The sequence below is a fragment of the Cricetulus griseus genome, chromosome 8 (genome assembly GCF_003668045.3).
Source record: "Cricetulus griseus strain 17A/GY chromosome 8, alternate assembly CriGri-PICRH-1.0, whole genome shotgun sequence".
NCBI lineage: Eukaryota > Metazoa > Chordata > Mammalia > Rodentia > Cricetidae > Cricetulus > Cricetulus griseus.
The window spans coordinates 24,150,955-24,164,119 of record NC_048601.1 but is presented as its reverse complement, the minus strand read 5'-3'; the positions used below and the strand labels follow the sequence as shown (position 1 = coordinate 24,164,119).

Below are 13,165 nucleotides of genomic sequence, written 5' to 3'. Positions count from 1 at the left end.
AAAATCAGGATGAATTCACAAAGTAGCATATAAGGGAATATCTTGCATGGGCTGAACCATCCATCAAAGTAGCCTGGAGTTGGCTCTGGGATTTAGAGTGTGTGAGGTACAGGTAGTGTTGTCCTGCTGATCCAGGCCACACCTGTAGTAGTACTACTTGTATGGTACCACTTATACACTTGATATACACTCTGTTTCTTTAGTTTGTTTCATTTTTGAATATTCTGTCATTAAAAATTGAAATGTCAGTAACATGTTCCTTGCACAGTGCTTCCTGGTCCTCCTTCATATCACCTCCAAATTACTATTGTAGTTATGGGTCTTGCCCATTAAATAAATATTTTAAGGATTTATTTTTGACAGGAGCTAGTCTTATCTTTCTGTTTTTCTTTCTCTTCTGCATTGGGAAGTAGATTAGAATAATTGAGTACTGGATTGAAAATAACTTCTGTTAGAGTGAAGATAGGATTAAATCATACCATGTCTTGAGCAGTGGTGTATATAAGTAGCATAAAAATAACCGCCGTTAAATTCTATAGGGGGCTGGAGAGATGGCTCAATGGCACTGACTGCCCTTTCAATGACCCACCAGGTTCAATTCTTAGCACCCACATGGTAACTTACAGCTGCCTGTAACTCAGTTCCAGTTCGGCCAGTGGCTCAGACATACTACTATCTCTTACGATTAAATTAACCAGTTTCTCTTATTCAGTATTTTACCATGAGGCTTGTGGCTTGTTTCCTCCTATCTTTGTTCCCTGGTGCTACATGATATCTCTCTCACCCTTCCTTCTTTTCTCTCTGTATTCTCTTTGGATTTCCAGCCTAGCTATATTGTGCCTGGTCATTGACCAAAACAACTTTATTCTTCAACCAATAAAATCAACACATATTCCTAGCATACAGAAGAATATCCCACATTAGGTGGGTGCTGGGGATACAAACTCTGTCCTTTTGTATGTATAGCAAGGACGTATTTACTCACTAGACAGTGTCCCTTTGAACTTGGAACTTGCTGGTTCAGACTGCCAGGGGAGCAGCCCCAGGATCTACCTGCCTCCACACCCCTCTCCTATTGCTAAGCTTCCGGATACATAGCACCCTGCCTAGTTTTTTATGTAGGTGTTAGGGGTTCAAAACTAGGTTCTCATGCCTGTGCAGCAAATACTTTTCCACTGAGCTGTCTTCCAATCCCTTTCCGTTTACTTTGATTTGGTTATTTTTCCGTTTCTTTTTCTGCGCTTGAATGTATAATACATTGATTTGGAGTGAATATGAAACTCTGAAGGCATCATAGTCTCACAGAATGCTTTTCTCACCCCACCACCCCCCAACCTAGCCTCATTACTTACTCTCACCCTCAATTGTCAGCATCACTCTTCTACTTGTTTATTGCTATTGATTTGACTATTCTGGGTACTTTAAAAAACATTTCTATTTTTAGTAGTATTATGTTTGTATGTGTACATATGTGCAGGTGCTTGAAGGGTCCAGAAGTGTTAGAGCTGGAGTTACAGGCAGTTATTAGCTGCCTGATAAAGGGGATGAGAATTTAACTGGGGTGCTCTTTCTTACAAGCTATATATCCAACCTTTGGTAACTTCCTAATAGTAAAATCATGCAATATTCTTTAGTATTGGGCTTCTTTCACTTAATTATAATGTGTGGTGATGTTTTGTTTATGCCCTAATAAAGCTTGCCTAAAGATCAGAGTGCAGAGCTAAGCCACTAGTTAGCCATAGAGGACAGGCGGGTGGCCACACTTTTAAATCCCTGTGAGTTCAAGGCTACCCTGGGCTACATAAGAGAGAATCCATTGAAAAGAGAAACAGAGCTCATGCCTTTGACCCCCGCACTGGGATGACAGACCTTTAATCCCAGCATTAGAGAGGAATATAAGGCTGGAGGAGACAGAAGCAGAGGTTTAGTCTGAGGTTTAGTGGACAAGCAGTGGAGTCTAGAGATGCAATCTGAGGACAGAATTGCCTCTTTGGTCTGAGTTAGAGGTAAGAGCTAGCTGGACCCTTTGTTTCTCTCATCTTCATCAATAAACCCACTGTCTCTGGGTTTTTATTATTTGTGCTACAATAATGTTTTCAGTAATTTCCTATATTTTATCATGAACCCCCAACCCAAAAATAAATAGATAGATAGATAGATAGATAGATAGATAGATAGATAGATAGATGGATGGATAGATAAATAAATAAAGTGCAACTGACCTGCAACTCGCCATACAGCAGAGGCTGACCCTAATCTAGGCCAGAGGTTCTCAAGCTATGGGGTTACTGCCCCTCTGGAGGTCGAATGACCCTGTCACAGGGGTTGCATTGTCACTTATTTACATCACAATTCATAACAGTAGCAAAATTAGAAATAATTTATGGTTGGGGGCAACCTTACCGTAATATGAGGAACTGTATTAGGAACATGAGAAGTACTGATCTAGGCAATCATCTTCCTCTGAGGTGCAAGCCCCTGAGCCTTGGCTACTTCATTTCTTTCTATGGTCAGATAATGCCTTGTTGTATCGACATACCTTTTAGTTCTCTGCTCATCAGTTCAGGGCCAATCATACATAGTTTCTGTTTTGAGTTGGTGGGGATTGTGCTCTTGTGAATTTTTGTGTGCATATTTTTGTGTGGCTCTGTTTTCATTTCTTTGTTCTATGTGCTATACCTGTGAGAGTGTTTCAATCATGAGGAATTCTTTGTCAGTCTATATGAGTTTAAGTAATTAGATATGCCAGATTCTTGTGGAGGCCAGGGGGAGGGCACCAGATCCCTTGAACTTTAAAGACAGTTGTAAGCTGCTGCCTGAGTACTAGGAATCTAATCTTGAAAGCAAGTTACACACTCCTAGCAGAGTGTGTGTGTGTGTGTGTGTGTGTGTGTGTGTGTGTGTTATATAACTACAGGTTAACACACACACACACACACACACACACAGAGAGAGACAGACAGACAGACAGACAGACAGACAGACAGACAGACAGACAGACAGACAGACGGACGGACGGACGGACGGACATCCGTGTACACACGTAAGTAACAAGTATACAGGCAACTATGTGTTCCTGCATGTTTGCATGTGGTACACATTAATGCATCATGCTTCAGTTAAGATGAATAATAGGTATACATGTGAGTACATATGTTCACATGTGAAAGTAGTTCCTGAAGTCATGACAGTGGCAAGTTCATCATCAATGGACTCCATGCTTCTGGATCCATTGAGCCAGTCCTTCAGAAGGGGCTTTAGTCATGATTTATAGCCATGGCTTTGGGGCAGGGAATATCAAATGGTAAGAGGGGAAGCTGAAAACAGAAAATGTAAATAAATTCAGTTACTGAATAGCATGCATTTGTAATTGGAAAAATTTGTGCCCTCAGTGTGTTATACTCTTTGTGGCTACTTCGGTACATGGCTGGGCTGAGGGTATTTATGAGGAATCTAGCTTTTTTCCTCGCCTGCCTTATCACCAACATTGGTACTGACAGTGCTCAGCAGCCATTCACTTCAACCTAACCTCATTGTGTTTTTTTTTTTTTGTTTGTTTGTTTTTGTTTTTTTTGTTTTTTTTTTTTTTTGGTCATTGAAACAAACACCGTCCCCAACCCCAATACAAACCCAAGGATATGTAAGGTGCTTTGACTCAGTGCCCAATGATGATAACTGTTTCTCTTTTCTTTTAGAAAGGTTGATGCTGGCTTCTAATTTACCTTGTAGTCAAGGGTATCTTTAGAATTCTGATCCTTTTGACTCCATCTTCCGAGTGCTAGGAATATAGGCATGTTGCCACCATGTTTGGTTTATGCACTATTAGGAATTGAACCCAGGACTTCATGCATGCTTGAGAAATGCCCGCATCAATTGAGCTGCATTCCCCACCCCTGACAATGACAATCTTACGATGCAGAAGAAGAGAAGACACCATTTGCTACTTAATATCAGACTGTAGCCTGAAGTGAGGAGGGGAAACAATTCCTGTGGGCAAGGTGCCCTTGATAAAGACTTTGGATACCAGGGATAACTAGGGAAGGGGAACTGGAAGTGACAGTATGAAGGACGATAGGGTGAAGACAGACCTCTGAAGTGACTGGGAAGAGCATGAGGCAGCTTTGCTGTTCCCTCTTTCTGCGCTCAGAGACCTTCAGTGCTTCAGCCTGGGGCAGGGAACCCTAAAGCCCCTGATTTAAGACCCAAAGCACCATGGGGCATGGGGTTGAGGCTGCCTTGTTTATCATGGGGTTACTGGACCTGGCTTGGTGCCTGACATGTGACTTCCCAGTTTTTGTTGTTCCTCCCGACAACTTTTCCCCAGCAGATCCAGCATTTTCCCAGATGTGCCATGGTACTGTAACATTAGGATTCCCCAGTGGCTCTCTATTGCACCTAGCACAACGCCTAAGCAAGATCTCAAGGGCTAGTGTGACCTCTGCCTGGCTCTCAGATCATACTTGGTCCTCTGTGCTCCCTTCTGTTCTTCAAACATACAAAGCCCCTCACCACTTCTAATTTATACCTTTGCTGCCCCCTCATCTCCACACTGTAATCCTGGTTTCTTCTTAGCACTTAATACAATGTGATGGCATCAGGCCTACCTGACTGCTTGTTGCCAGTCTACTTCCTAGAAGATAAGTTATTTACCTGATCAATTCCTGCCTCCAACATGTGAAGCAGAGCCTGGTATGTAGGTAGGTCCTCAGTAAATGCCCCTTGATGAGAAGAATGAATGACAATGCTGCAGTTCACAATGAAGGATGCAAATGACCACAGGCTGCAGTTTGTTTGTTTGTTTTTTCTACATCTGCTTCCATCTGATTCTGGCAGAGGGTTCAAGCTTCCATGGAGTTATGGACTATAGGGTGGGTAATTTTTGCTTTATGTCTGGTATCCACTTATGAGTAAGTACATACTATATTTTTCTTTCTGCTTCTGGGTTACCTTACTCACTAGTTCTGTTTATTTGCCTTTAAATTTTATGATACGTCCATTGTGTAAATGTTCCACATTTTCTTTATTCATTCTTCAATGCGGGGCATCTAGGTTGTTTCCAAGATCTGGCTGTTACAAATTATGTTCCAATGAACCTAGTTGAGCAAATGTGATGTGAATGTGCCTCGTTGGGTATATGCCCCAAAGTGGCATTGCAGGGTTTTGAGGTAGGTTGATTTTCTGAGAAATCACAGTACTGATTTCCACAGCAGCTGTTCAAGTTTGCACTCCCACCAGCAGTGGAGTAGTGTCCCCCTTTCTCCACATCCCTTCCAGCATAAGCTGTCATTGGTGTTTTGATCTTAGCCATTCTGATTGGTGTAAAATGGTATCTCAAAGTTGTTTGGATTTGCATTTCTCTGATGACTTAAGGATGCTGAGCATTTCCTTAAGTGTCTTTCCAACGTTTGAGATTGTTTTGTTGAGAATTCTCTGTTTAGATCTGTACTCCGTTTTGTAATTGTATTATTTGGTAGTTTGATGTCTAGTTTCTTAATTTTTTTTGTATATTTTGGCTGTCAAATGTGGGATTGGTGAATATCTTTTCCCATCCTGTAGGGAGCCATTTTGTCTTGCTGACTGTGTTCTTTGCTTTACATAAACTTCTCAGTTTCAGGAGGTCCCATTTATTAATTGTTGCTCTCAGTGTCTCTGCCACTGGTATTCTATTTAGGAAGTGGCCTCCTGTACCTATGCATTCAAGTGTACTTCCCACTTTCTCTTCTATGAGGTTCAGTGTGGATGGATTTCTTTTCTTGTCTGTTTTTTTTTTGTGTGTGTGTGTGTGTGTGTGTGTGTGTGAGAGAGAGAGAGAGAGAGAGAGAGAGAGAGAGAGAGAGAGAGAGAGAGAGAGAGAGAGAGAGAGAGTTTTGTTAGAAAGGGGAAGGAGGGGGAAGGAAAGAGAAAGGAGGTAAAGAGACACCGAGAGAGGCCAGAAGAGAAGAGGGAGACAGGAAAAGTCCTATCTGCCCCAGGGGAACAGTGGAAAGAGAGAGTGGGAAGAGAGATGGGAAAAGAGCAGAAAGAGAAGAGCACGGAGTGAGAGAAGAGCCGGAATGAGCGTGGATGGATTTTTACTGAGATCTTTGATCCATTTCAACTTGAATTTTGTGCTTGGCGATAGCTGTGGATCTATTTGCCTTCTACTTCATGTGGACAGCCAGTTATACCAGCACCATTTGTTGAATATGCTTTCTTTTTTCCATTTATATTTTTATCTTCTCTGTCAAAAATGAGGTGTTCATAGGTATATGGGTTGCTATCAGGGTCTTCAGTTTGATTCTATTGATCAACCTGTCTGTTTTTATGACAATACCAAGCTGGTTTCATTACTAGCTTTATAGTAGAGCTTGAAGTCAGGGATGGCGATGCCCCCAGGTGATCCTTTATTGTACAGGATTGCTTTGGCTATCCTGGGTTTTTTTTATATGAAGTTGAGTATTGTTGTTTCAAGCTCTGTGAAAAATTGTGCTGGTATTCTGATGGGGATTGCATTGAATCTGTTGATTATTTTTGGTAGGATTGCCATTTTTACTATGTTGATCCTACCTATCCAAGAGCATGGAAGATCTTTCCATGTTCTTATATCTTCTTTGATTTTGTTCTTTAAAGACTTGAAGTTCTTGTTATACAGGTATTTACTTGCTTGGTTAAAGTTACCCCAAGATATTTTTATGTTATTTGTGGCTATTGTAAAGGGTGATGTTTTCTGATTTCTCAACCCATTTATCATGTATGTAGGAGAGCTACTGATTTTTTTGAGTTACTCTTGAATCTTGCTACATTACTGAATGTGTTTATCAGTTGTAGGAGTTCTGGTAGATTTTTGGTGTCACTTATGTAAACTTTCATATCATCAGCAAATAGCAAGAGTTTGACTTTTCCAGTTTGTATCCCCTTGAACTCCTTTTGTTGTCTTATTGCTCTAGCTAGAACTTTGAGTACCTGTGTAGAATAGATACAGAGAGAGTGGACAGCCTTGTCTTGTTCCTGATTTCAGTAGAATTGCTTTGAGTTTCTCTCCATTTAGTTTGGTGTTGACATTTGGGTTACTATATATTGCCTTGTATCCCTATTGTCTCCAAGACCTTTATCATGAAGGGGTGTTGAATTTTGTCAAAGGTGCTTTCAGCATCTGATGAAATGATCATGTGGTTTTTTTCTTTCAGTTTGTTTATATGGAAGATTACATTGAAAGATTTTCATATGTTGAACCATCCCTGTATCTCTGGGATGAATCCTACTTGGTCATGGTGGATGATTTTTCTGATGTGTTCTTGGATTCGGTTTGCCAGTTATTTTATTGAGTATTTTTGCATCTATGTTGATGAGGGAAATTGGTTTGTAATTCTCCTAGTTGTGTCTTTGTGTCATTTGGGTATGGGCTAACTGTAGCCTTGTAGAGAGTTTGACAGCATTCCTTCTATTTCTACTGTGTGGAATATTTTGAGAGGAGTATTGGCATTAGTTCATCTTTGAACATCTGGTAGGATTCTGCGCTGAAACCATCTGGGCCTGGGTCTTCCTTTTTTGGTTGGGAGATTTTTGGTGACTGTTTATATTTCCTTAGGGGTTATGGGTGTATTTAAGTTGTTTATCTGTTCTTGATTTAATTTTGGAGTGTGTACTTATCTAGAAAATTGTTCATCTCCTTAAAGTTTTCCAGTTTTGTGGAGTACAAGTTTTTGAAGTGTGATCTGATGATTCACTGGATTTCCTCAGTATCTGTTTTTATTGTTCTCCTTTTTGTTTCTAGTTTGGTTAATTTGGATCTTCTGTCTCTGATTTGTTTACTTGGATAAAGGTTTGTCTATTTTGTTGAATTTCTCAAAGAACCAAGTGTTTGTCTCATTGATTCTTTGCATTGTTTTCTTTGTTTCTGTTTTATTGATTCAGCCTTCTATTTAACTATTTCTTGCCAGCTATTCCTTCTGGGTGAGTTTGCTTCTTTTTGTTCTAGTGATTTCAGTTGTTCTGTTAATTCACTAGTGTGGGATTTTTCCGGCTTCCTTATGTAGGCATTTAGTGCTTTGAGCTTTCCTCTTAGCATTGCTTTCATTGTGTCCCATAAGTTTGGGTGTGTTGTGTGGTCATTTTCATTAAATTTTAGGAAGTCTTGTATTTCTTTCTTTATTTCTTGACCCAGTGGTGGTTCAGTTGATCATTGTTCAATTTCCATGTGTTTGTGGACTTTCTGAAATTAATGTTGCTGTTGAATTCTAACTTTAAGCTGTGGTGATCCAATAGGAGTTTGTTCCAATTTCTTTTACATCTGAGGTTTGCTTTGTTACTGAGTATGTGGTCTATTTTTGAGAAAGTTCCATGAGGTGCTGAAAAGAACGAATATTCTTTTGTGTTTGGGAGAATGTCCTATAGATGTCTGTTAAGTCCACATGAATCATAACATTTAACATTGTTAGTTGCCTTATTTCTCTCTTAAGCTTCTGTCTGGCAGATCTGTCCAGTGGTGAGAGTGGAGTGTTGAAGTCTCCCACTATTAGTGTGTGGGGCTTGATTGATTGGTGATTTAAGCTTTAGTAATGTTTACTTTACAAATTCAGGAGCCCTTATTTTTGGGGCATAGATGTTCAGAATTGAAATTTCCTCTTAATGGATTTTTTTCCTGTAATGAATATGAAATGCCCTTCTTTATCTTTTTTGATTGATTTTAGTTGATTGAAGTCTATTTTGTTAGATTTTAGGATAGCTACATCAGCTTGTTTGTTATGTCCATTTGATTGGAAAATCTTTTCCCAACCCTTTACTCTGGGGTAATGTCTGTTGAGGTGTGTTTCTTGGATGTTTTCGTATCCAATCTGTGCTTCTTTATAGGTTAATTGAGATAATTTATATTAATGGATATTCATGACCAGTGATTGCTAGTTTGTGTTATTTTTGTTTTTTGTTGGTGGTGAAGGCATTGTGTGTTCAGTTCCCTTCTTTGGGATTTGCTGCTGTACGCTCATCTATTTGCTGTGTTTCTGTGGATTTAGGTGATTTCCTTGATTTGGCGTTTTCCTTCTAATACTTTATTCAGGGGTGGGTTTGTGGATAGGCGTTGTTTAAATTTGGTTTTATTATGAATATCTTGTTTTTCTCAATCTGGGTATTGAAAGCTTTGCTGGGTAAAGTAGTCTGGGCTGGCATCCGTGGTCCCTTAGTGTCTGCATAACATCTGTGCAGGACCTTATGGCTTTCATTTTTTCTGTTGAGAAGTCATGTGTAATTCTAATAGGTCTGCCTTTATGTTATCTGGCATTTCTCCCCTGCAGCTCTTAATATTCCTTCGTTATTCTGTATGTTTATTGTTTTGATTATTATGTGATGAAGGGCTTTTTTTTTTTTGAGACAAGAGTTCTCTGTATTGTTTTTACCTCTTTATTTTCATAGGCATGCCCTTCTTTAAGTTGAGAAAGTTTTCTTCCATGATTTTGTTGAATATATTTTCTGTGCCTTTGAGTTGGACTTCTCCTTCTTCTATCTTTATTACTCTTAGGTTCGGTCTTTTCATGGTCCCAGATTTCCTGGGTGTTTTGTGTTAAGGATTTGTTGGATCTAAAATTTTCTTTGACTGAATTTATTTCCTCTATTTCCTCTCCCTCTCCCTCTCCCTCCCCCCCCTCTCTCTCTCTCTCTGTGTGTGTGTGTGTGTGTGTGTGTGTGTGTGTGTTGTGTGTGTGTGTGTGTGTGTGTCCTTTTCTCCATTTAAGGGAATTTTTCATTTCCTCTTGATGGGTCTCAATCATCCTCATAAAGTTATTTTTAGGTCATTTTCTTGTCCTTCATCTGTGTTGGGATGTTCAGGTGTTGCTATTGTAGCACCACTAGTTTCTAGTGGTGTCATATTGCTCTTTATATTGCTGAGTGTGTTCTTACCTTGTTGTCTATACAAGCTTGTGCTTCATGGAGTCTCTTTCTCCAATTGGTATAGTTAGGGGCTATGCCTCCAGTGAACACACTCCTCCTTGTAAGATGGGTCCAAGGCTCAGGTGGCCAATCCTTGAGATGGCAGGTGGGGCCTTGGCTCTGCGGAGTTCAACTCTAGATGTAGGTGGGGCTGAGGGTCCAAGGGGTTGATGCAGCATCAGGTTATCTTCAGCCGAGAAATGGCAGTGGATGGTGGCTGGGACACAGGTGCTCTTTTGTAGAGGAACTTCTTGTGATAGTTTCTTGAAGCTACTGCTGGAAACCACTGCTGTCGTTTCACCCGGCAGATACTCCTTGCTCTTGGACCTGAGGCTTGGGCCTACCTCTCATGCTGCTTCTGGGCTGGTGGATTAGGCCTAACTCTGATGCTACTTCCTGGCTGGTCTTCAGGCCTTCCACTGAAGCTGCTCTGAGCCTTGGGTTTGTCAGAGGGATGCCTGAGCCTCAGGCCTGAAACAGCTCCAGTGGGAGGCCCAAGCTGCAGGCCCAGAGACTTCTTATGAATTATGAAGGTTGGCCTTAGCTTAAACTTGTCCCATTTCTATTCATCTACATTCTGCCACATGGCTCTATACGCCTCCTACATTCTATACATCCAACTTCCTATGTGTGCTGCTGGCAAATTCACCCCTCTTCCCAGAATTCCTCTTTCTGTGGAAACCAATTTTCTCCTGCTTAGCTATTGGCCATTCAGCCCTTCATTAAACCAATCAGAAGGTGCCTTAGGCAGGCAAGGTAAATCAGTGACACATCTTTATAAAGCTTGCTCAAATATCTTGCAGCAGTAACCACCTTAATTTTCACCTAGGTAGTCTCATTTGTTTTTGCCCAGCCCCTTACTCCTGGTTCATAAGTCTTAACTGACAACTTCAGTTTCTCTAAACTGTCGTGGTTTTTGTTTGTTTGTTTGTTTTTTTGTGAAATACCTGTTTTCAAAGCTTAGATTATCCAGTTACAATGGTGTACACCTGTACTCCAGATATATAGGAAGCAGTGGCTAGAGAGCCACATAAGACCAAGAGCTAAGACCAGGCCAGACAACCTATGAGATGTATAAAAAGAATGACAGGCCAGTGATGGCCTAATAGAGTTCCAGGTCCCTTGTAGCAGAATGGGAGAACCAGCTCCTACAAGGTGTTCTCTGACCTTCACATATGTGCATAGCATATACACAAGAAACACCCCCAAACACATACATGCCACATAAAATCACTCAGTGTTTGGGTTTTGTTTATTTTTTGTTGTTGTGTTTATAATTTATTTTATTTTATTTTTTGTTTCTTTTATTCTGTTTTTTCGACCTGGTGTGTCCATACAAGCCCTGGCTGTCCTGAAACTTACAGAGATCTGTCTTCCTCTGCATCCCAAGTGCTGGGATTAAAGGCTTGCACTACCACATCCAGAAAAACTAATTTTCTTAAGAGAAGAAAATTAGTGTATAGTATGGTTACACATTAGAGTAACTTGGTATTAAGATGCTCATCTATACCTTAGCATCTCAACCTGAAATATCAGTAAATGCATTTGTGTAGAATTTTTTGAGAGGGTGTTTTGTATGTATATGTATTGTCTTACATCACACCCCCAATTTTAAAGCCATGTATTTATAGGAACTCTGTAAAACCTTTTATATCATTGACCAGAATTTCCCATGTATAGTTAAAATAAGATAACAAATTATGTGAGAAAACACACGCACACGCGCACACGCACACACGCACACGGTTTCTCTGTGTAACAGCTCTGGCTGTCTCCTGGCACTTGCTTTGTAAACCAGGCTGGTCTCAAACTCAATAGAACTCTGTTTGTCTGTACTAGAACTAAAGGTGTGTGCCACCACTGCCTGTCGTAAAATTCTTTGGATTCAGTTTGTCTTCTTTGTGATTTAATGAAGTAATAGTCTAATACATAATTTTTCAGTTAAAGGTTTTCATGTCTTTTTCTAACTGCTTTTTTACAAACTGTCAACTTTATCACTCCCCATCTTCTCTTTTATATTAATGTGTTTATGTGTTTGGGGCCATTTGATTAGGCCTCAGACATTCCACAGCTACCTGGAAGACATCATTAACTACCGTTGGGAGCTTGAAGAGGGAAAGCCCAACCCTCTGAGAGAAGCCAGTTTCCAAGATCTTCCTCTCCGCACTCGGGTGGAGATCCTCCATCGCCTCTGTGATTACCGGCTGGATGCAGATGATGTCTTTGATCTTCTCAAGGTACTTCCCTAGCAAGCTCCTTTACTAGAGAGTAAAAAGCCAGCATTTTGAATGTGAAATCAGAAAGTATTGAGAAGCAAGAGTTTAGCTTGTTCATAATAGTCTCTTTGTGACTTGTATGTACAACGATGCCCATGTGGCAAAAAGAACGCAAGCCATGAAGGTATATGGCTTTTAAATTTCTTTTCATTTCCTGAGCCCTAGCTCATACAGGAGAACCTACTTGTAATCCATTTTCACACAAAAAACAGCAGTGAATTTTCCGTTAAATTAACAGTTAAATTTCCGTTAAATTAACTCCAGAGACATGAAACTATACATAACACAACACACACACACACACACACACACACACACACACACACACACACACACACACAGAGAGAGAGAGAGAGAGAGAGAGAGAGAGAGAGAGAGAGAGGGGGGGGGGAGGGAGGAAGGAGTTGGGTTAATGCTTACAAAAGTAGGGATGTCGATTTGTTTCTCATCATTGTTTTTGGGTTTTTTGAAGCAGGGTTTTTCTAGACTGGCCTCTCTGCCTCCTGGGTGTTGGGATTAAAGGCTTGTGCCATAAGGCTTGGGGGGGGGTCAATTTATTTCTTCCTTTTTCTGGGGGTAAGATGAGGGTGAGACAGGGTTTCTCTGTATAGCTTTGGAGCCTGTCCTGGAACTCTTGCTGTAGACCAGGCTGGCCTTGAACTCACAGAGATCCTCCTGAGTGTTGGGACTAAAGTCATGGGCCACCATGGGAGGTCAATTTCTAATCCTACTCAATCACTGATTAAATGTAGCAATTCTCAATTGAGCTTTGTGCACAGACACATAAAAATCATATAACTTAGTACAGTTCCTGCTGAGAACTTACAGTAACAGTGGGAAGATGAGTGCATATCATGCCCTGGAGTACTTCAGGAATTGCTTCATTGGATCTCAGATGGTGTAAGGAAGGTGCTGTGTTGCATAGAAGTGGCTCATTGGTTAAAAGTCCTCACCACTCTTCCAGAGGACCCAAGTTCAGTTCCCAG

The 13,165-nt window shown here is 40.6% G+C and overlaps 1 protein-coding gene across 3 annotated transcripts in view; it reads left to right on the top strand.

The window, feature by feature from the left end:
- LOC100757228 (cat eye syndrome critical region protein 2 homolog) overlaps positions 1–13,165 on the top strand; it is a 108,137-nt gene that overhangs the window by 60,270 nt on the left and 34,702 nt on the right. For all 3 annotated transcript variants that reach the window (XM_035448870.1, XM_027429315.2, XM_027429316.2), the window contains exon 3: positions 11,957–12,140. In XM_035448870.1, the coding sequence (XP_035304761.1) occupies positions 11,957–12,140 (184 nt within the window). The remainder of the gene's footprint in view (positions 1–11,956; positions 12,141–13,165) is intronic.